Below are 24,561 nucleotides of genomic sequence, written 5' to 3'. Positions count from 1 at the left end.
AGGGGTCCTTAAAGGTGGCACAACACATGCTGCAGCCCTTAGAGACCTTCCCTGGTCACAGGGCCCTTGGTAGCACTTGTACCTCTTACAAGGGACTTATCTGTGTGCCAGGGATGTGGCAATTGTGTAAACAATGGTACACTTTTAGTGAAAGAACACTGGTGCTGGGGCCTTGTTAGCCGGGTCCCAGCACACTTCTCAGTCAAGTCAGCATCAATATTGGGCAAAAAGTGTGTGTGTGTGGGGGGGGGGGTAACTGCACCATGGAGCCATTTTCCTACAGTAACCTTTATTATCAACAGCATTGATGAACTCCTACATTTTTTTTATCACAACAAGTAAATAAAGTTCTCATCGTAAAGGCAGAGAGGCTTTTAGGTTTGGCCAAAACCCTGAAACGACATTAATAGACCATAGTAGATGTGATACTGATGACGCAAGTTGTATAATACTTATAAGAAATATTTGTTCTGGTCTTCTACTGGACGAAAACGACTGTTCAACACCAATGTATAACTCTTATTCTGAAAGCTACAGAGTTGGGGCAGAGGTGGGGTGGTGCTGTGCGTACAGTCATCCTGTACATTTAAATTTCGAACAATCTGCTGTTATTAATGTAATGTTATTGTAATAAGATTGTCAGATATTGCTTGAAGAGGTTCAGCAAGCACTGATTTGTTTTAGCCCAGTTTTAGGCTAGACCGTGTGTGGCAGGCAAGGTCATGAAATTAATAAAGCTCAATTAAAACACAGGAGAAAGACTGGGATTTACACATGATTTGGGTGAGTGCAGGTTATAGTTTGTAATTGAAAAGTATAGATGTGTTAATCTGAGATTTTTTTTTCATTTCAGACTTTAAAATGTACTTTTAGAATGATCTGATTTTTAATTCTAAAGCATCCACTGAACCATTTCTCTTTGCCAATTAGATGGTCCTGTTCACTGCAGTAGTCTTGATGAGCCTGATATGAGAAGTAGTGCTCAAATGTTTGGGGAGCCTATACGGTCTGCTATTCCCCTTCAGCCTCCCTACCAACCCACCGAGCCTAGATCAAACCCACTGATGGGGAAAACAGTATCCAGCCAGAGCTCATCCATGCTTTCTCCAAGCCATACATACATCAAAAGCCCTGCAGAATTTACAGTAAAGGAAAGGGTAAGTATGGAAAGCATTTTAACATCAAACAATACAATATTGATCATAGTTTTGCATTTTCATATTCAAGTTATGTAAGGAAATGCCTCCTTGGCATGGTTGCCCCCTGACTTTTTGCCTTTGCTGATGCTATGTTTACAATTGAAAGTGTGCTGAGGCCTGCTAACCAGGCCCCAGCACCAGTGTTCTTTCCCTAACCTGTACTTTTGTATCCACAATTGGCAGACCCTGGCATCCAGATAAGTCCCTTGTAACTGGTACTTCTAGTACCAAGGGCCCTGATGCCAAGGAAGGTCTCTAAGGGCTGCAGCATGTCTTATGCCACCCTGGAGACCTCTCACTCAGCACAGACACCCTGCTTGCCAGCTTGTGTGTGCTAGTGAGGACAAAACGAGTAAGTCGACATGGCACTCCCCTCAGGGTGCCATGCCAGCCTCTCACTGCCTATGCAGTATAGGTAAGACACCCCTCTAGCAGGCCTTACAGCCCTAAGGCAGGGTGCACTATACCATAGGTGAGGGTACCAGTGCATGAGCATGGTACCCCTACAGTGTCTAAACAAAACCTTAGACATTGTAAGTGCAGGGTAGCCATAAGAGTATATGGTCTGGGAGTTTGTCAGACACGAACTCCCCAGCACCATAATGGCTACACTGAAAACTGGGAAGTTTGGTATCAAACTTCTCAGCACAATAAATGCACACTGATGCCAGTGTACATTTTATTGTCAAATACACCCCAGAGGGCACCTTAGAGGTGCCCCCTGAAACTTAACCGACTATCTGTGTAGGCTGACTAGTTTTAGCAGCCTGCCACAAACCGAGACATGTTGCTGGCCCCATGGGGAGAGTGCCTTTGTCACTCTGAGGCCAGTAACAAAGCCTGCACTGGGTGGAGATGCTAACACCTCCCCCAGGCAGGAATTGTCACACCTGGCGGTGAGCCTCAAAGGCTCACCTCCTTTGTGCCAACCCAGCAGGACACTCCAGCTAGTGGAGTTGCCCGCCCCCTCCGGCCAGGCCCCACTTTTGGCGGCAGGGCCGGAGAAGATAATGAGAAAAACAAGGAGGAGTCACTGACCAGTCAGGACAGCCCCTAAGGTGTCCTGAGCTGAAGTGACTCTAACTTTTAGAAATCCTCCATCTTGCAGATGGAGGATTCCCCCAATAGGGTTAGGATTGTGACCCCCTCCCCTTGGGAGGAGGCACAAAGAGGGTGTACCCACCCTCAGGGCTAGTAGCCATTGGCTACTAACCCCCCAGACCTAAACACGCCCTTAAATTTAGTTTTTAAGGGCTACCCTGAACCCTAGAAAATTAGATTCCTGCAACTACAAGAAGAAGGACTGCCCAGCTGAAAACCCCCGCAGCGGAAGACCAGAAGACGACAACTGCCTTGGCTCCAGAAACTCACCGGCCTGTCTCCTGCCTTCCAAAGATCCTGCTCCAGCGACGCCTTCCAAAGGGACCAGCGACCTCGACATCCTCTGAGGACTGCCCCTGCTTCGAAAAGACAAGAAACTCCCGAGGACAGCGGACCTGCTCCAAGAAAAGCTGCAACTTTGTTTCCAGCAGCTTTAAAGAACCCTGCAAGCTCCCCGCAAGAAGCGTGAGACTTGCAACACTGCACCCGGCGACCCCGACTCGGCTGGTGGCGATCCAACACCTCAGGCGGGACCCCAGGACTACTCTGATACTGTGAGTACCAAAACCTGTCCCCCCTGAGCCCCCACAGCGCCGCCTGCAGAGGGAATCCCGAGGCTTCCCCTGACCGCGACTCTTTGAACCTAAAGTCCCGACGCCTGGGAGAGACCCTGCACCCGCAGCCCCCAGGACCTGAAGGACCGGACTTTCACTGGAGAAGTGACCCCCAGGAGTCCCTCTTCCTTGCCCAAGTGGAGGTTTCCCCGAGGAATCCCCCCCTTGCCTGCCTGCAGCGCTGAAGAGATCCCGAGATCTCTCATAGACTAACATTGCGAACCCGACGCTTGTTTCTACACTGCACCCGGCCGCCCCCGCGCCGCTGAGGGTGAAATTTCTGTGTGGACTTGCGTCCCCCCCGGTGCCCTACAAAACCCCCCCTGGTCTGCCCTCCGAAGACGCGGGTACTTACCTGTAAGCAGACCGGAACCGGGGCACCCCCTTCTCTCCATTCTAGCCTATGTGTTTTGGGCACCACTTTGAACTCTGCACCTGACCGACCCTGAGCTGCTGGTGTGGTGACTTTGGGGTTGCTCTGAACCCCCAACGGTGGGCTACCTTGGACCAAGAACTGAGCCCTGTAAGTGTCTTACTTACCTGGTTAACCTAACAAATACTTACCTCCCCTAGGAACTGTGAAAATTGCACTAAGTGTCCACTTTTAAAACAGCTATTTGTGAATAACTTGAAAAGTATACATGCAATTTTGATGATTTGAAGTTCCTAAAGTACTTACCTGCAATACCTTTCGAATGAGATATTACATGTAGAATTTGAACCTGTGGTTCTTAAAATAAACTAAGAAAAGATATTTTTCTATACAAAAACCTATTGGCTGGATTTGTCTCTGAGTGTGTGTACCTCATTTATTGTCTATGTGTATGTACAACAAATGCTTAACACTACTCCTTGGATAAGCCTACTGCTCGACCACACTACCACAAAATAGAGCATTAGTATTATCTCTTTTTGCCACTATCTTACCTCTAAGGGGAACCCTTGGACTCTGTGCATACTATTCCTTACTTTGAAATAGTGCATACAGAGCCAACTTCCTACATTGGTGGATCAGCGGTGGGGTACAAGACTTTGCATTTGCTGGACTACTCAGCCAATACCTGATCACACGACAAATTCCAAAATTGTCATTAGAAATTCATTTTTTGCAATTTGAAATTTTTCTAAATTCTTAAAAGTCCTGCTAGGGCCTTGTGTGTTAAGTCCCTGTTTAGCATTGTCTTTTTAGAGTTTAAAAGTTTGTTAAAAGTTTGAATTAGATTCTAGAAACAGTTTTTAGATTCTTTAAAAAGTATTCCAACTCTTAGCAGAATAATGTCTGATACAGAGATGCAGGTGGTGGAACTCGACACCACACCTTACCTCCATCTTAAGATGAGGGAGCTAAGGTCTCTCTGTAATATAAAGAAAATAACCATTGGCTCCAGACCTACCAAAATTCAGCTCCAGGAGCTGTTGGCAGAGTTTGAAAAAGCCAACCCCTCTGATGATGACATCACAGAGGAAGAAATTAGTGACTTGGAGGCCAATGTCCCTCCTCCAGTCCTAAATAGGGAGAACAGGACCCCTCAAGTCCTGTCTCCAACTGTGTTAGTCAGAAATAGTGAGTCCCTCACAGGAGGGTCCCACATTTCTGAAATCACTGAGGATGCTCTCAGTGAAGATGACCTCCTGTTAGCCAGGATGGCCAAAAGATTGGCTTTAGAGAGACAGCTCCTAGCCATAGAAAGGGAAAGACAAGAGATGGGCCTAGGACCCATCAATGGTGGCAGCAATATAAATAGGGTCAGAGATTCTCCTGACATGTTAAAAATCCCCAAAGGGATTGTGACAAAATTTGAAGATGGTGATGACATCACCAAGTGGTTCACAGCTTTTGAGAGGGCTTGTGTAACCAGAAAAGTGAACAGATCTCACTGGGGTGCTCTCCTTTGGGAAATGTTCACTGGAAAGTGTAGGGATAGACTCCTCACACTCTCTGGAAAAGATGTAGAATCTTATGACCTCATGAAGGGTACCCTGATTGAGGGCTTTGGATTCTCCACTGAGGAGTACAGGATTAGATTCAGGGGGGCTCAAAAATCCTCGAGCCAGACCTGGGTTGACTTTGTTGACTACTCAGTGAAAACACTAGATGGTTGGATTCAAGGCAGTGGTGTAAGTAATTATGATGGGCTGTACAATTTATTTGTGAAAGAACACCTATTGAGTAATTGTTTCAATGATAAACTGCATCAGCATCTGGTAGACCTAGGACCAATTTCTCCCCAAGAATTGGGAAAGAAGGCGGACCATTGGGTCAAGACAAGGGTGTCCAAGACTTCAACAGGGGGTGACCAAAAGAAAGGGGTCACAAAGACTCCCCAGGGGAAGGGTGATGAGACAACCAAAACTAAAAATAGTAAAGAGTCTTCTACAGGCCCCCAAAAACCTGCACAGGAGGGTGGGCCCAGAACCTCTTCACAAAACAATGGGTACAAGGGTAAAAACTTTGATCCCAAAAAGGCCTGGTGTCATAGCTGTAAACAGCATGGACACCAAACTGGAGACAAGGCCTGTCCCAAGAAAGGTTCCACTCCAAACTCCCATCCAGGTAACACTGGTATGGCTAGTCTCCAAGTGGGATCAACAGTGTGCCCAGAGCAAATCAGGGTCCACACTGAAGCTACTCTAGTTTCTGAGGGTGGGGTGGATTTAGCCACACTAGCTGTCTGGCCGCCTAACATGCAAAAATACAGACAGCAACTCTTAATTAATGGGACTAGAATAGAGGGCCTGAGGGATACAGGTGCCAGTGTCACCATGGTGACAGAGAAACTGGTTTCCCCTGGCCAATACCTGACTGGAAAAACTTACACAGTCACCAACGCTGACAATCAGAGAAAAGTACATCCCATGGCAATGGTTACTTTAGAATGGGGAGGGGTCAATGGCCTGAAACAGGTGGTGGTCTCCTCAAATATCCCAGTGGACTGTCTGCTTGGAAATGACCTGGAGTCCTCAGCATGGGCTGAGGTAGAACTAAAAACCCATGCAGCAATGCTGGGTATCCCTGAACTGGTGTGTGTGAAAACAAGAGCACAGTGCAAGGCACAGGGTGAACAAGTAGAGCTGGAGTCTGGAAGAATGGCCCAGCCTACCAAGAGAACAGGAAAGTCAGTTGGGAAACCAACTGCAACACAGCAAAAGAAAGGGAACCTCTCTTCTCAGGAAGAAGTTCTGCCCTCTGAGGGAACTGAGCCTTTGGAGCTTGAACCTTATCAGGTTGAGCTCTTAGGCCCAGGGGGACCCTCAAGGGAGGAGCTGTGTAAGGGACAAGAAACCTGTCCCTCTCTTGAAGGCCTTAGGCAGCAAGCTGCTGAAGAGTCCAAAGGCAAGAAAAATGGAACGCATAGGGTCTATTGGGAAGATGGACTCCTGTACACTGAGGCCAGAGACCCCAAACCTGGTGCCACTAGGAGAGTGGTAGTGCCTCAGCTGTTCAGGAAGTTCATCCTAACATTGGCCCATGACATTCCCCTTGCTGGACATTTGGGACAAACCAAGACGTGGGAGAGGTTAGTCAACCACTTCTACTGGCCCAATATGTCCAACATGGTTAAGGAGTTTTGCCTCTCCTGCCCCACCTGTCAAGCCAGTGGTAAGACAGGTGGGCATCCAAAGGCCCCCCTCATTCCACTTCCAGTGGTGGGGGTTCCCTTTGAAAGAGTGGGTGTGGACATAGTTGGTCCACTAGAACCTCCCACAGCCTCAGGAAATATGTATATCCTGGTAGTAGTGGATCATGCTACCAGGTATCCTGAAGCTATTCCCCTTAGGTCGACTACTGCCCCTGCAGTAGCCAAGGCCCTCATTGGTATCTTTACCAGAGTGGGTTTCCCTAAGGAAGTGGTGTCTGACAGAGGTACCAACTTCATGTCAGCATACCTAAAGCACATGTGGAATGAGTGTGGAGTGACTTATAAATTCACTACACCATACCATCCACAAACTAATGGCTTGGTTGAGAGATTCAACAAGACATTAAAAGGCATGATCATGGGGCTCCCAGAAAAACTCAAAAGGAGATGGGATGTCCTCTTGCCATGTCTGCTTTTCGCTTACAGAGAGGTGCCACAGAAGGGAGTAGGATTCTCACCCTTTGAACTTCTGTTTGGTCATCCTGTAAGGGGACCACTTGCTCTTGTTAAAGAAGGCTGGGAGAGACCTCTCCATGAGCCAAAACAAGACATAGTGGACTATGTACTTGGCCTTCGCTCTAGAATGGCAGAGTACATGGAAAAGGCAACCAAAAACCTTGAGGCCAGCCAACAACTCCAGAAGTTTTGGTATGACCAAAAGGCTGCACTGGTTGAGTTCCAACCAGGGCAGAAAGTCTGGGTTCTGGAGCCTGTGGCTCCCAGGGCACTCCAGGACAAATGGAGTGGCCCTTACCCAGTACTAGAAAGGAAGAGTCAGGTCACCTACCTGGTGGACCTGGGCACAAGCAGGAGCCCCAAGAGGGTGATCCATGTGAACCGCCTTAAGCTCTTCCATGACAGGGCTGATGTGAATCTGTTGATGGTAACAGATGAGGATCAGGAGGCAGAGAGTGAACCTCTCCCTGATCTTCTGTCATCAGACCCAAAAGATGGCACAGTAGATGGAGTGATCTACTCAGACACCCTCTCTGGCCAACAGCAAGCTGATTGTAGGAGAGTCCTACAACAGTTTCCTGAACTCTTCTCCTTAACCCCTGGTCAGACACACCTGTGTACCCATGATGTGGACACAGGAGACGGCATGCCTGTCAAGAACAAAATCTTTAGACAGTCTGACCATGTTAAGGAAAGCATCAAGGTGGAAGTCCACAAGATGCTGGAATCGGGAGTAATTGAGCGCTCTGACAGCCCCTGGGCTAGCCCAGTGGTCTTAGTCCCCAAACCTCACACCAAAGATGGAAAGAAAGAGATGAGGTTTTGTGTGGACTACAGAGGGCTCAATTCTGTCACCAAGACAGATGCTCATCCAATTCCAAGAGCTGATGAGCTCATAGACAAATTAGGTGCTGCCAAATTCTTAAGTACCTTTGACTTGACAGCAGGGTACTGGCAAATAAAAATGGCACCTGGAGCAAAAGAGAAAACAGCATTCTCCACACCTGATGGGCATTATCAGTTTACTGTTATGCCCTTTGGTTTAAAGAATGCCCCTGCCACCTTCCAAAGGTTGGTGAATCAAGTCCTTGCTGGCTTGGAGTCCTTTAGCACAGCTTATCTTGATGATATTGCTGTCTTTAGCTCCACCTGGCAGGATCACCTGGTCCACCTGAAGAAGGTTTTGAAGGCTCTGCAATCTGCAGGCCTCTCCATCAAGGCATCCAAATGCCAGATAGGGCAGGGAACTGTGGTTTACTTGGGACACCTTGTAGGTGGAGGCCAGGTTCAGCCACTCCAACCCAAGATCCAGACTATTCTGGACTGGGTAGCTCCAAAAACCCAGACTCAAGTCAGGGCATTCCTTGGCTTGACTGGGTATTACAGGAGGTTTGTGAAGGGATATGGATCCATTGTGACAGCCCTCACTGAACTCGCCTCCAAGAAAATGCCCAAGAAAGTGAACTGGACTGTGGAATGCCAACAGGCCTTTGACACCCTGAAACAAGCAATGTGCTCAGCACCAGTTCTCAAAGCTCCAGATTATTCTAAGCAGTTCATTGTGCAGACTGATGCCTCTGAACATGGGATAGGGGCAGTTTTGTCCCAAACAAATGATGATGGCCTTGACCAGCCTGTTGCTTTCATTAGCAGGAGGTTACTCCCCAGGGAGCAGCGTTGGAGTGCCATTGAGAGGGAGGCCTTTGCTGTGGTTTGGTCCCTGAAGAAGCTGAGACCATACCTCTTTGGGACTCACTTCCTAGTTCAAACTGACCACAGACCTCTCAAATGGCTGATGCAAATGAAAGGTGAAAATCCTAAACTGTTGAGGTGGTCCATCTCCCTACAGGGAATGGACTTTATAGTGGAACACAGACCTGGGACTGCCCATGCCAATGCAGATGGCCTTTCCAGGTTCTTCCACTTAGAAAATGAAGACTCTCTTGGGAAAGGTTAGTCTCATCCTCTTTCGTTTGGGGGGGGGTTGTGTAAGGAAATGCCTCCTTGGCATGGTTGCCCCCTGACTTTTTGCCTTTGCTGATGCTATGTTTACAATTGAAAGTGTGCTGAGGCCTGCTAACCAGGCCCCAGCACCAGTGTTCTTTCCCTAACCTGTACTTTTGTATCCACAATTGGCAGACCCTGGCATCCAGATAAGTCCCTTGTAACTGGTACCTCTAGTACCAAGGGCCCTGATGCCAAGGAAGGTCTCTAAGGGCTGCAGCATGTCTTATGCCACCCTGGAGACCTCTCACTCAGCACAGACACACTGCTTACCAGCTTGTGTGTGCTAGTGAGGACAAAACGAGTAAGTCGACATGGCACTCCCCTCAGGGTGCCATGCCAGCCTCTCACTGCCTATGCAGTATAGGTAAGACACCCCTCTAGCAGGCCTTACAGCCCTAAGGCAGGGTGCACTATACCATAGGTGAGGGTACCAGTGCATGAGCATGGTACCCCTACAGTGTCTAAACAAAACCTTAGACATTGTAAGTGCAGGGTAGCCATAAGAGTATATGGTCTGGGAGTTTGTCAGACACGAACTCCCCAGCACCATAATGGCTACACTGAAAACTGGGAAGTTTGGTATCAAACTTCTCAGCACAATAAATGCACACTGATGCCAGTGTACATTTTATTGTCAAATACACCCCAGAGGGCACCTTAGAGGTGCCCCCTGAAACTTAACCGACTATCTGTGTAGGCTGACTAGTTTTAGCAGCCTGCCACAAACCGAGACATGTTGCTGGCCCCATGGGGAGAGTGCCTTTGTCACTCTGAGGCCAGTAACAAAGCCTGCACTGGGTGGAGATGCTAACACCTCCCCCAGGCAGGAATTGTCACACCTGGCGGTGAGCCTCAAAGGCTCACCTCCTTTGTGCCAACCCAGCAGGACACTCCAGCTAGTGGAGTTGCCCGCCCCCTCCGGCCAGGCCCCACTTTTGGCGGCAGGGCCGGAGAAGATAATGAGAAAAACAAGGAGGAGTCACTGACCAGTCAGGACAGCCCCTACGGTGTCCTGAGCTGAAGTGACTCTAACTTTTAGAAATCCTCCATCTTGCAGATGGAGGATTCCCCCAATAGGGTTAGGATTGTGACCCCCTCCCCTTGGGAGGAGGCACAAAGAGGGTGTACCCACCCTCAGGGCTAGTAGCCATTGGCTACTAACCCCCCAGACCTAAACACGCCCTTAAATTTAGTATTTAAGGGCTACCCTGAACCCTAGAAAATTAGATTCCTGCAACTACAAGAAGAAGGACTGCCCAGCTGAAAACCCCCGCAGCGGAAGACCAGAAGACGACAACTGCCTTGGCTCCAGAAACTCACCGGCCTGTCTCCTGCCTTCCAAAGATCCTGCTCCAGCGACGCCTTCCAAAGGGACCAGCGACCTCGACATCCTCTGAGGACTGCCCCTGCTTCGAAAAGACAAGAAACTCCCGAGGACAGCGGACCTGCTCCAAGAAAAGCTGCAACTTTGTTTCCAGCAGCTTTAAAGAACCCTGCAAGCTCCCCGCAAGAAGCGTGAGACTTGCAACACTGCACCCGGCGACCCCGACTCGGCTGGTGGCGATCCAACACCTCAGGCGGGACCCCAGGACTACTCTGATACTGTGAGTACCAAAACCTGTCCCCCCTGAGCCCCCACAGCGCCGCCTGCAGAGGGAATCCCGAGGCTTCCCCTGACCGCGACTCTTTGAACCTAAAGTCCCGACGCCTGGGAGAGACCCTGCACCCGCAGCCCCCAGGACCTGAAGGACCGGACTTTCACTGGAGAAGTGACCCCCAGGAGTCCCTCTTCCTTGCCCAAGTGGAGGTTTCCCCGAGGAATCCCCCCCTTGCCTGCCTGCAGCGCTGAAGAGATCCCGAGATCTCTCATAGACTAACATTGCGAACCCGACGCTTGTTTCTACACTGCACCCGGCCGCCCCCGCGCCGCTGAGGGTGAAATTTCTGTGTGGACTTGCGTCCCCCCTGGTGCCCTACAAAACCCCCCCTGGTCTGCCCTCCGAAGACGCGGGTACTTACCTGTAAGCAGACCGGAACCGGGGCACCCCCTTCTCTCCATTCTAGCCTATGTGTTTTGGGCACCACTTTGAACTCTGCACCTGACCGGCCCTGAGCTGCTGGTGTGGTGACTTTGGGGTTGCTCTGAACCCCCAACGGTGGGCTACCTTGGACCAAGAACTGAGCCCTGTAAGTGTCTTACTTACCTGGTTAACCTAACAAATACTTACCTCCCCTAGGAACTGTGAAAATTGCACTAAGTGTCCACTTTTAAAACAGCTATTTGTGAATAACTTGAAAAGTATACATGCAATTTTGATGATTTGAAGTTCCTAAAGTACTTACCTGCAATACCTTTCGAATGAGATATTACATGTAGAATTTGAACCTGTGGTTCTTAAAATAAACTAAGAAAATATATTTTTCTATACAAAAATCTATTGGCTGGATTTGTCTCTGAGTGTGTGTACCTCATTTATTGTCTATGTGTATGTACAACAAATGCTTAACACTACTCCTTGGATAAGCCTACTGCTCGACCACACTACCACAAAATAGAGCATTAGTATTATCTCTTTTTGCCACTATCTTACCTCTAAGGGGAACCCTTGGACTCTGTGCATACTATTCCTTACTTTGAAATAGTGCATACAGAGCCAACTTCCTACAAGTTACTATTCTGTTGTCCCCATTAATAGACTGAGGATCATTTTTCTGCTCTTTTCATGCCTTATGAAAGGGGACCCACAAATGTTTAGTTTATTTAGAGCACCTCATATGGGAACACCCTGAAATGAAGTTTTAGAAAGTGATGTAAAGCATACTTTTAGTGCCAGGGATTTAATCAGAATTATTTTTTTTTAAATGCCCATTTTGGGAAGCCTAAGGAGAAGTTATTTCTCGTATATTTCCCATCATCGATCTTCAGCAAATTGTGTAAAGAAGAGCTTTCTGACAGAGTGATCCAGGGACCTGCTGCAATCAGTGGCTACAAGTTAATGCTAAACCAATCCAGCATTAGCTCATGCGTCTCAATGAAAAATGATGCTGTCATCTTGTGCTTCAGTGTACGTTAAGAGAAAGACATACTCTGATTACAAAAGTGCAATGTTAAGTGTAGGACAGTCCCCTATTTATTTGCATGGTTACCCCCATTTTCTGCCTGTTGTCAGTATGTTTGGCTGTGTCTACTGGGTTCCTGCTAACCAGGACCCCAGTAGGTTCGCTCTCTAAATTGTACCTTTTACTTCCCACAATTGGCATACTGGTCCCCCCATGTAAGTCCCTAGTATATGGTACCTAGATACCCAGGGCGTTGGGGATCCAGGGGATCTCTACGGGCTGCAGCAGTTATTTTGCCACCTATAGGGAGCCCATGCAAGTTTTCACTACAGGTGACTACACCAGGTCACTATAAGTCACCCCTATGATAGGCCCACTCAGCCCAGAGGGCAGGGTACCTGTGTGTGAGGGTACCCCTGCACTAGCAGAGGTGCCCCCACAAACTCCAGATCCGTTTTCCTGTACTTTGTGAGTGCGAGGAAGCCTTTTTACACGTGTACTAGAGATAGATCACTACCTATGTCCAGCTACATAATGGTAACTCCGAACCTGGGCATGTTTGGTACCAGACATGTCGGAATCATACCCCAATACTGTGCAAGTATTGGAAGTATGATCCCATGCACTCTGAGGGCTCCCCAGCATTGCTACCAGCATTCTTACAGGATTTTCTGGGCAGCCCAACTGCTGCCAGCCCTCAAACAGGTTCCTGCCTTCCTACTGATTGATCTGATCTCCCTTTGGAAATAGGTGTGACTGGCTTGGGAGGGGTAGCCTCCCCCAAGCCACTGGTTTGCTTTGAAGGGCACCTTTGGTGTCTTCTGTGCATAAACCAGTCCACACCGGTTCAGGGACCCCATTCCCTGCTCTTGTGCAAAACTGGACAATGGAAAGGGGAGTGACCATTCCCCTGTCCATCACCACCCCAGGGGTGGTGCCCAGAGCTCCTCCAGAGGATCCTTGGGTTCTGCCATCTTGTTTCTAAGGTTGGCAGGGATCTCTGTGAGCTTTTGAGTGGCCCGGCCAGGCAGGTGACGTTAGAGCCCCTTCCTGATAGGTGCTCCTTTTCAGGGCTATTTAGGGTCTCTTTCTTGGGTGGGTCCTCAGATTCGGCTTGCAAGATTCCAGCAGGACTCCTCTGCAACCTCTGCTTCTACTTCTGGCCACTGGAACTGCGACTGGACCCACCAGGAACCTACACGAAGAAGACTCTTCGGCAACTTTGTTTCCACGTCTCCTGCCAGCTTTGCAACATTTCCCCGGCTGTGCATCCTCAGAAGACTGCACCTCTTCAGCCTGCACAAGAAGAAGAAGAAGAAATCTCCTTTAGATTGAAGTAGTCGCTCCCCTGCAACCGCAGACACATCCAACAAGCAACAACTGGCTGCGTGGATCCCCTCTCCTGCAGAGCTGCATGGATCCTGCATCCTGGGTGGTGGTCCGGAGTAGTCCTCTCTGCCAGCTGTCCAGTTTTGGTGGCGATAAGCCTTTGCCTTCCCACGCAGAACAGTATCCCCATGCACTGCATCTCTTGCTGCTGCTGAGGCTTGTTTGTATGTCCTCCAGGGCATCTTCAGGTGACGTGTAGCTCCAGCCCACAGCTCTCCATCCTGTAAAGCACAACCTCCTGAGGCATGAGATCCTCTTTTGTAGTGCTGCTTGGACTTCTTCTGTGACTCCTGTATCCCTGTCCTGTGGGACTCCTGTGGGTGCTGCGTCTGCTCCTGTGGACCCTCTGCGACGCTAAGGGTCCCCTGTTTCTTCCCCTCATGGGTTGAGTCCTCCTAGGCCTTGCTGGTCCCCGGTAGCACCTCTTTTCCACTAACCGTGAGTTTGCCTTTGCCAAGGCTTGTTGGTGGAATTCCTTTATCAACACCCATCCGCAATCTTCCTTCCAGCGTGGGGCTTTATCTGCATCCATCAGGAACTCTTCTCCGACTCCAGGGCTCCAAGGCGGCAGTGCTGACCTGTTCTTCATCACGGTCGACCAACTCCTGCATCCACAGCTGGGTGGGTAGTACCTTCTACTCCTCCTGGACTCCACTGTGAATCTTGGACTTGATTCCCTCTCTCCACAGGTCTTCTTTGTTCAGGAATCCACCACTAGTTTTTCTTGCAGTCTTCTCTGGGTGTCGTCTTTTTCTTTTTTTTTTTCCCTCCTTTTGGGTGGTTTGGGGAAAATCCAGTGTTTTACTCCTGCATTCCTGGTCGCTGGGGGTACTGTGTTACTTACCTCTGTGGTTTTCTAGTACTTTCAGCTCACCTCTACACATCTTACTTACCTAGGTGGGTGTACCTTATTTGCATTCCACTTTTTTAGTGTATGGTTGCGCTCTCCCTAGGGTCACTATTGGTTATTGCTATTTGCGCTGTTTTCTAACCTTTTCTATGCCTGTTTCTGATTACTAGTGTATGTTTCTGATGGATACAACTACCTGTGGATTCCTCACCTAACAAATTCTCCCAATGCGCCAGCATTCAATGGAAATTTTCTTCCCAGCTCTGCACGTCGACGAGGACGTCACTATTGCCAGACTCCCACGTGACTCTGTCTGACGTCATCGTTGCAATAAGAGGACCTCGCCGGCGTGCTGACGTCCGTTCCCTTTTTTCCGTGCCTTCGAAGCAGAACTGTTTTTCTCCTGGTTTTTGGGGAGCTACTGTTTCTCGAAGGTGTTACTTTGTTAAAATGTCTCCACCTCGTAAATCAGAGTTCAAGCCTTGTAGAGAGTGTGGGGGTCGTATGTCAGTGACGGACCCGCATAATGACTGCCTGTGGTGTTTGAGTTCCGAGCACGACATGGAGGAGTGTGGTTTGTGTCAAAAAATTAACCCGAGGGCGCTCAAGGAGGGGGAGACCAAGCTGTTTTTGGCCAAGGCTAAAAAGAAAGAGAAGCATAGGCATCTGAGGTCATCTTCAGGGAAGTCCTAGAAGTCGCATAAGAGACTGCGTCAACATGATTCCTGGCGCCGTTCGGCGAGAGACCGATCCTGGTCGAGGTCACCATCTATTCGGCGTCGTCCACCGTGGGATGTCAGTCCGACGGTAACTTCTCAGCCTGAGAGCCCTCAAGCTTCTCCGGCGCTGTTGGTCTTTGAGGTGGTCGAGCCTCACCAGAGTCCTTGCTTCTCGCCTGTAACTCAGTCAGAGGTGCCTGATCCAGTGCTGATGCCGCAGGAGTGTCCAGCACTCCCGGATCCAGGGGCAGATCTGGCGGCATTCTTGAATGCTATGTTTAGTATCTTTAGCTCCATGGGCCTGGCGGTGCACCAGCTGGTCCCTCTGGTCCCCTGGCTTTTGGACTGGGCGTTCTGGCTTCATACAAGCCAACGCCGTTCAAGCCCTTCTGTCAAGTAGAGGGTGCTGGTCCGGTGCCGTTGGCGTCGCTGAGGAGACCTTCGACACTGGTGGCTTCTGTTGATCCTGTGGCGCCGATGACTTTGCCACGAATCCAGTCTACGCCGGGGAAGTGAGCCCGTTTATCCATGGCGCCGATGGATCCAGCGTCAGACGAATCCGGTCACGTCAGCCGAGGTTGTCGATGTCAGCCAATTCTATGTCGACGCCGAGGATAGAGGCCAGGCTGCGCGCCAGCAGAAGAGCTCTGAGGCTTTTGGAGGAGCAAGAGTATAGAAGGCAGCTCCTGGAGGAAGGAGAGATCGCTGAGCCCCTGGGAGACTATCAGGGTTTGGACTCCGCAAGTGGTCTCGATACTTCCCCCTGACTGGGATCTAGCCTCTCCTGGGGAATTTACTGAGGAGGCTGCCTCGTTCTATACAGTGATAAGGAAGGCGGCAGACTTTCTGGACCTTCCACTACCGGCAGCTGAGGGATTCTGACGGAAGTCTTGCATCCTGCTTCGGCTGCTGTAGAACCACTCCTTCCGTTCAACGAGGCTCTCACAGAACCAATCCTGGAAGTCTGGAGGAAACCTGTATCTTTGACTGCTGTAAGCAGATCGGTGGTGAGAAGATAGAGTGGCTCCTGGGGCCCAGGATTCCTCTCTCGGCATCCGACTCCGGAGAGTCTGGTGGTTCAGGCATCGTGCTTCTCGTGTTCGGCTCCTGGTTCCTTCCCTGGGGCTCCATAGGACAGGGAGATGAAAAGAATGGAGCAGTCTGCCAAGCTTTTTTCGTCGTGCAGTATGGCTCTTAAGTCTGCTAATGCCATCTGTGTTTTGGGCAGGTATATTCATGCCCTGATGGACGCGGCCAAGGCTGTGCTACCTGATTTGCCTCAGGAAATGCAGGGTCTCCTGTCTGATGCGCAAGCGGCAGCAACTCGGGTTATTCAGTCGGGGCTGGATACGTCGGACTCGGTGGCCAGGGCAATGGGCACATCCATTGTCACCAGGAGACATGCATGGTTGAGGTCTTCTGGATTTTCAACAGATGTACAGACGACCCTGTTGGGCTTGCCATTTGATGGGGACAAGTTGTTTGGTTCCAAAGCTGACACTGCCTTGGAGTGCTTTAAGGAGAGCAGGGCTACTGCCAAGTCCCTAGGCCTGCAGGCTTTTATGACCACCCCGTTCATGTCTTTTAGAAGATTCAGGGGCTTTGGAGGAGGAACTTCCTTTTGGGGGAGACCCCTACCGGCAGGCCAACAACCGTCTAGCCTTCCCTATAGGTCCTACAGAGGGTGGGGTAGGGTTAGAACGAGAGGGGCCACCCAGCAGCACCCTGCCTCTTCCTCTTCCTCTTCCTCTTCGTCTGGGGGGGGGGGGTGGCAACAGGGAAAGCAGCCTTCGTCCTCCATCCATTGCATCCCATGCTTCTTCTGTAGGGGGAAGGTTGTTTCATTTTCGCCGCATGTGGGAGTTGATCAAATCGGAATCCTGAGTCCTCAATATTGTGGGGAAAGGTTATGCCCTTTTCTGGAGTTTCCCCGCTCCCATCCCTCCCCGTCCATCCTTTTGCACAGAAGACCATCTCCTGTTGTTGTTGTGGAAGTTCTAGTCCTTTTATCGAAAGGTGCAGTGGAGTTGGTTCCAGAGCAGGAAAGGGGTAAGGGTTGTTATTCGAGATATTTCCTGATCCCCAAGAAGGATGGTCGTTTGAGGCCGGTCCTGGACCGGAGGGTTTTGAATTGGTTCCTCAAATAGGAGAAATTCAAAATGCTGACCCTAGCGCTGGTGTTTCTGGCATTGAACAAAGGAGATTGGATGGTGTCTGTCGACTTACAGGATGCTTACTATTCTGAAGTCACACAGGAAGTAGCTCCGGTTTGTGGTAGAGTCACAACACTACCAGTTTGTGGTCCTTCCTTTTGGTCTTACTTCAGCACCTCGAGTCTTCATGAAGGTGATGGCGGTGGTTGCAGCAAATCTCAGGAGGAAGGGAATTTTGGTATTCCCTTACCTGGACGATTGGTTGATCAAAGCCAAGTCTCTGGAGCTTGTGCTGCATCACCTGCAGATGACAACCCAGTTGTTGTTCAATCTGGGGTTTTCGGTAAACATGCCCAAATCTCACCTGGAGCCCTCAACGCCTCCTGTTCATAGGGGTAGTACTGGGTACAACATTGAATCGGGCCTATCCTCCGCCTCAGCGGATTCAGGACATCCAGGCGTTGATTCAAATGTTTCAAAGTGGAGCGGTTGTTCCAGTCATCAAGGTCCTTAGGCTGCTGGGTCTGTTCGCTTCATGCATTATGTTGGTCACTCATGCACGCTGGCACATGAGGGCTCTTCAGTGGTGCTTCCGCAGGCAGTGGTTTCAACACAGAGGGGATCTCGAGGAGTCGATAAAGATCTCCAGAGACACTGCAGCGGATCTAAGATGGTGGGCTGCGGACTGCAACCTTTCCCAAGGAAGGCCGTTTTCGTTACCACCACCAGTGGCCACAGTTATAACAGATGTCTACACTCTAGGGCGCGGGGGGTGGGCTAAGCTCATCTGGAGGACCTGGAGGTCATTGGTCTCCAGTGGAACAGATGTTTCATATCAGTCTGTTAGAATTGCAGGCGATACGTTTGGCTCTCAAGGCCTTCCTCCCTTCTCTTTGCGGTCAGCCGTTTCAGGTCCTGATGGACAACACTACTGCGATGTGGTACGTCAAAAAGCAGGGAGGAGTAGGGTCGTACCTTCTTTGCAGAGAGGCTCTGTGGCTCTGGTCCTGGGCTCAGAACCGTCAGATTTGCATAGTAGAAAACCATCTGGCCGGAGTTCTGAACGTACGTGCGGACAGTCTCAGTTGGCACTTCTCAGTCGATCACAAGTGGTGTCTCCATCCAGACCTGGTCCTTCACATCTTCCGGATGTGGGGGTTCCCTCAGGTAGACCTCTTTGCCACTTGGGAGAACGCGCACTGTCCGTCTTTCTTCATCCTCCCAGTATCCGGTGCAAGGAGCGTTGGGGGATGCGTTTCAGATGTCCTGGTACAGCCAGTTGCTTTACGCGTTTCCCCCCCATACTCTTGCTTCCTCGGGTTCTGAGGAAGATTCGCCAAGACCGGGCCCAAGTCATCTTAATAGCTCCGGATTGGCCAAGAATGGTGTGGTAAACAGACCTTCTCCAACTCTCACTGTGCCCTCCGCTCTGTCTCCCTCACAGGGCAGACCTCCTCTCTTAGTTGCAGGGGCAGGTTCTACACCCCCACCTCCAGAGCCTGCACCTTCATGCCTGGAGATTGAACGGGGCAATCTGAGTTCCTTTTCTCTCCCGCCAGAAGTAGTGGATGTCATTTTATCGGCCAGCGACACACCACCAAATCTATCTATGCTGGCAGATGGGCAAAGTGTGTTGCTTGGTGTGGAGAGAAGCAAATTGATCCTTTATGGGCCCATTTGTCGGACATTTTATTGTTTGCGTTGTCCTTGGCGCAGAACGTGTTGTGCAGTTGCGACGGTTAAAGGCTACCTGTCAGCACTGTTGGCCTTTCTGTGCCTTCCCGATCAACCCTCTTTAAGTCCCCTGTAGTTGTAGGGTTCCTAAAGGGTCTGACCAATAGGTTTCCTCCCACTCCGTTTATTATGCCCCAGTGGGATTTTAATTTAGTTCTTAAATTCCTGATGGGTTTGCCATTTGAACCTTTACATTCATGTCCATTAAGGTTTATGGTATTAAAGACTGTTTTTCTCATAGCCATCACGCCGGCTAGGCGAGTGAGTGAGCTTCAAGCGCTTAGGGTTAAACCCCCTTTTACCTCTTTTCATGCGAACAAGGTGGTGCTGAGGACCAGGGCGGCTTTCCTACCAGAGGTTGTTACACCCTTCCATTTAGGACAATCTATAACGCTCTCGTCTTTCTACCCTCCTCCCCTTCCATCAAAAGAGGAGGAGACTGCATTGGCTTGACCCGAGGAGAGCTTTAAGTTTCTACATCGAGAGAACGAGAGAGTTCCGGGTGGACGATCAGCTCTTCATTGGCTACGTGGGGAAGAGGAAAGGCAAGGCTGTCCACAAAAGAACACTGTCCAGGTGAATCATTCTTTGCATAAAAGTATGTAATGCCTTAGCAAAGAAGGTTCCTCCTGTTGGAATTAAAGCCCATTCCATCAGGGCTAAGTCGGCCTCTTCGGGCCTTGGCTAGAGGTGTTCCTGTGGATGAAATTTGTAAGGCTGAAACTTGGGCTTCCCTCCACACTTTTGCAAAGCATAATTGCTTGGCCTCGGAGGTTAGGAGGTATGGCCATTTTGCACGGTCCGTGCTGTAGGATTTCTTGGTGTGACCATTCAGGCACCCACCACAGAGTGCGGTACTGCTTTGGAACTCTATTCATTAGGTGAGGAATCCACAGGTAGTTGTATCCATCAGAAGAACAAGTTACTTACCTTCGGTAACTCCTTCTCTGGTGGATACACTACCTGTGGATTGCTCATGATCCCACCCGCCTCCACGTTGCATGTCTGGTCATCCCAGGATTTCTTTGGGTGTGTAAGGAAATGCCTCCTTGGCATGGTTACCCCCTGACTTTTTGCCTTTGCTGATGCTAAGTTATGATTGGAAAGTGTGCTGAGGCCTGCTAATCAGGCCCCAGCACCAGTGTTCTTTCCCTAACCTGTACTCTTGTTTCCACAATTGGCACACCTTGGCATTCAGGTAAGTCCCTTGTAACTGGTACCCCTGGTACCAAGGGCCCTTATGCCAGGGAAGGTCTCTAAAGGCTGCAGCATGCCTTATGTCACCCTGGGGACCCCTCACTCAGCACAGACACACAGCTTGCCAGCTTGTGTGTGCTAGTGGGGATAAAAAGACTTAAGTCGACGTGGCACTCCCCTCAGGGTGCCATGCCAACTTCACACTGCCAACAGGTATAGATAAGTCACCCCTCTAGCAGGCCTTACAGCCCTAAGGCAGGGTGCACTATACCTTAGGTGAGGGCATAAGTGCATGAGCACTATGCCCCTACAGTGTCTAAGCAAAACCTTAGACATTGTAAGTGAAGGGTAGCCATAAGAGTATATGGCCTGGGAGTCTGTCATGCACGAACTCAACAGCACCATAATGGCTACACTGAAAACTGTGAAGTTTGTTATCAACCTTCTCAGCACAATAAATGCACACTGATGCCAGTGTGCATTTTATTGTAACATACACCCCAGAGGGCACCTTAGAGGTGCCCCCTGAAACCTTAACCGACTACCCGTGTAGGCCGACTGGTTTTAGCAGCCTGCCACACACCAGACATGTTGCTGGCCACATGGGGAGAGTGCCTTTGTCACTCTGTGGCTAGTAACAAAGCCTGTATTGGGTGGAGGTGCTTCTCACCTCCCTCTGCAGGAACTGTAACACCTGGCGGTGAGCCTCAAAGGCTCACCCCCTTTGTTACAGCACCCCAGGACTACTAACCCCCCAGACCTCAACACCCCCCTAAATTGAGTATTTAGGGGCTCCCAGAACACAGCAAGATAGATTCCTGCAACCTAAGAAGAAGAGGACTGCTGAACTGAAAAACCTGCAGAGAAGACGGAGACACCAACTGCTTTGGCCCCAGCTCTACCGGCCTGTCTCCCCACTTCTAAAGACACTGCTCCAGCGACGCATTCCCAGGGTCCCGCAACCTCTGAAGCCTCAGAGGACTACCCTGCATCTAGAAGGACCAAGAACAACTCCTGAGGACAGCAGCTCTGTTCCGCAAAGACTGCAACTTTGCAACAAAGAAGCAACTTTGAAACAACACACGTTTCCCGCCGGTAGCGTGAGACTTTGCACTCTGCACCCGACGCCCCCGGCTCGACTTGTGGAGAACAAACGCCACAGGGAGGACTCCCCGGCGACTAAGAGACCGTGAGTAGCCAGAGTTGACCCCCCTGAGCCCCCACAGCGACGCCTGCAGAGGGAATCCCAAGGCGCCCCCTGACCGCGACTGCCTGCTTCAAAGACCCGATGCGTGGTAAAGACTGCACCCGCAGCCCCCAGGACCTGAAGGATCCGACCTCCAGTGCAGGAGCGACCCCCAGGTGGCCCTCTCCCTTGCCCAGGTGGTGGCTACCCCAAGGAGCCCCCCCACTTGCCTGCATCGCTGAAGAGACCCCTTGGTCTCCCATTGATTTCTATTGCGAACCCGACGCTTGTTTGCACACTGCACCCAGCCGCCCCATGCTGCTTAGGGAGTACTTTCTGTGCTGACTTGTGTGTCATCCCCCCCCCCCCAGTGCCGTACAAAACCCCCCTGGTCTGCCCTCCGAAGACGCGGGTACTTACCTGCTGGCAGGCTGGAACCGGGGCACCCCCTTCTCCATTGAAGCCTATGCGTTTTGTGCACCACTTTGACCTCTGCACCTGACCGGCCCTGAGCTGCTGGTGTGGTCCCTTTGGGGTTGCTCTGAACCCCCAACTGTGGGCTTCCTTGGACCCAAACCTGAACCCCGTAGGTGGTTTAATTACCTGCAAAAACAAACACTTACCTCCCCCAGGAACTGTTGAAAATTGCACTGTCTAGTTTTAAAATAGCTATATGTCATTTATGTGAAAACTGTCTATGCTATTTTGCTAATTCAAATTTCCTAAAGTACCTACCAGAAATACCTTTCATTTGAAGTATTACTTGTAAATCTTGAACCTGTGGTTCTTAAAATAAACTAAGAAAATATATGTTCGATGGCATATGTTGCTGCAGATACACATGTGTGGCACAGTCCGCTGCCTGGTGTTGGGCTCGGAGTATTACAAGTTGTTTTTCTTCGAAGAAGTCTTTTTGGTCACGGGACCGAAGGACTCCTCCCTCCTCGGCTCCATTGCGCATGGGCGTCGACTCCATCTTAGATTGTTTTTTTCCGCTGTCGGGTTCGGACGTATTCCTTTTCGCTCCGTGTTTCGGTTCGGAAAGTTAGTCAGAATCTCGGAAGAAAGCGTCGGTATTGTTCCGTTCGGTATCGGGATAGTTAGGTACATCGACACCGATCATCGGAAGACTTTGGGGTAGTTTCGATCCCCCACCGGGGCCTGGTCGGCCCGACCGCGTGCGACATCGAAGCCAATGGAACGGACCCCGTTTCGTTTCTGCCCAAAATGTCACAGTAAGTATCCTTATACAGATCAGCACTTGGTCTGTAACTTGTGCTTGTCCCCCGAGCACAAGGAGGATACCTGTGAAGCCTGTCGAGCCTTCCGGTCCAGAAAAACACTCCGGGACCGAAGAGCCAGGCGTCAACAAATGGCGTCCACGTCGACAAAACAACGTTTCGACGAGGAAGAGGAAACATTCTCGGTTCCGGAATCAGAATCCGGAGACTCCGACGTCGAACAACAGCAACAAACTGTGAGTAAGACGTCAAAGTAAATCCATCGACAAACCGAAAGCCCAGGGGACGCCACTGCCAACAGGCCATGGCTCGACCCATAAAACAGGCGACCCGTCGAAGGCGCCGAAAAAGGGCACGCCCATAGCGAAGACACCCGACTCCGGTCGAGGGACCGCCATGGAGCAACCTCGGAGCCGAGAAAGCGGCTCCGAGAGACAAAAACAAGATACCGGCACCGAAAAACATCGGCACCGAGAATCCATGCCGAAAGGAACAAAAATTCTGTTGGTGCCGAAACCGAAAAAAGATTCTCTCTCGGCGCCGAAAAATACCACACCTTCATCCTACTCAGAGGAACAAGGAATAAGTGGCCAAATGCACAGATTTGGACAAGAGCTCCAAAGTGTAGAATCGGACTACACACAAAAGAGACTGTACATCCAGCACGACACAGGGAAGATATCAACCCTTCCCCCAATCATGAGGAAAAGAAGGATCGAACTTCCAAAGGATGACGCACAATCACAAGTCAAAGTGGTTAAAAAAGTCACGCCTCCGCCCTCTCCACCACAGGCATCGCCGGCACAAACACCGCCACAAATGCACTCACCAGCGCAAACTACCATAAGTCATAACGATCAGGATCAAGACGCTTGGGACCTGTATGACACCCCAGTGCCGGACAATGATCCCGAGTCATACCCCACAAAGCCGTCACCGCCAGAGGACAGTACCTCATACTCTCAACTGGTGGCTAGGGCAGCAGAATTCCACAATGTCCAACTGCATTCCGATCCTATAGAGGATGATTTTTTATTTAACACCCTCTCGGCTACACACAGCCAATATCAATGTCTCCCAATGCTACCAGGGATGTTACGGCACGCAAAACAAATTTTTGAAGAGCCCGTAAAATCAAGAGCCATCACCCCAAGGGTGGATAAGAAATACAAACCACCACCCACAGACCCAGTGTTTATTACTTCGCAGTTACCACCTGACTCCGTGGTAGTAGGGGCAGCTCGCAAGAGAGCAAATTCACATACATCTGGCGACGCCCCACCTCCGGACAAAGAAAGCCGAAAATTTGATGCGGCAGGGAAAAGAGTAGCATCACAGGCAGCCAACCAGTGGCGCATCGCAAATTCACAAGCGCTGCTGGCCAGATATGACCGAGCACACTGGGACGAGATGCAACTTCTCGTAGACCATCTTCCCCAGGAATACCAAAAAAGGGCGCAGCAAATAGTGGAAGAGGGACAAACGATCTCAAACAATCAAATCCGCTCTTCACTAGACGCAGCCGATACTGCAGCAAGAACAGTCAACACTGCTGTCACCATAAGGAGACACGCTTGGCTACGCACTTCAGGCTTCAAACCTGAAATCCAGCAGGCTGTCCTTAATATGCCCTTCAACGAGAAACAACTTTTTGGCTCTGAAGTGGATACAGCCATTGAAAAACTTAAAAAGGACACAGACACGGCCAAGGCCATGGGCGCACTCTACTCCCCGCAGAGCAGAGGCTCTTTCAGAAAAACTCCATTTAGAGGGGGGTTTCGTGGCCAACCCACAGACACCACCAGCCAACAAACAAGAACCACACCATATCAGGGTTCCTTCCAAAGGGGAGGTTTCAGGGGATATCGGGGGGGTCAATTCCCAAGGAGTAGGGGAAGATTCCAGACTCCAAAAACACCTCCACCTAAACAGTGACTTTCAAGTCACGCAACCCCTTCACTCAACACCAGTGGGGGGAAGACTAAGCCAATTCTACCAATCTTGGCAACAGATT

General features: G+C 50.2%; 1 protein-coding gene across 1 annotated transcript in view; it reads left to right on the top strand.

Annotated features, from left to right (window-relative positions):
- The window catches only part of CEP95 (centrosomal protein 95), a 410,650-nt gene that overhangs the window by 129,988 nt on the left and 256,101 nt on the right, over positions 1-24,561 (top strand). Inside the window, exon 8 of the mRNA XM_069199921.1 lies at positions 931-1,157. Coding sequence (XP_069056022.1) covers positions 931-1,157 — 227 coding nt within the window. The remainder of the gene's footprint in view (positions 1-930; positions 1,158-24,561) is intronic.

This window comes from Pleurodeles waltl, chromosome 7 (assembly GCF_031143425.1).
Source record: "Pleurodeles waltl isolate 20211129_DDA chromosome 7, aPleWal1.hap1.20221129, whole genome shotgun sequence".
Taxonomy (NCBI): domain Eukaryota; kingdom Metazoa; phylum Chordata; class Amphibia; order Caudata; family Salamandridae; genus Pleurodeles; species Pleurodeles waltl.
Note: the sequence above shows the minus strand (reverse complement) of the source record. Positions and strands in the feature narration are given on the sequence as shown.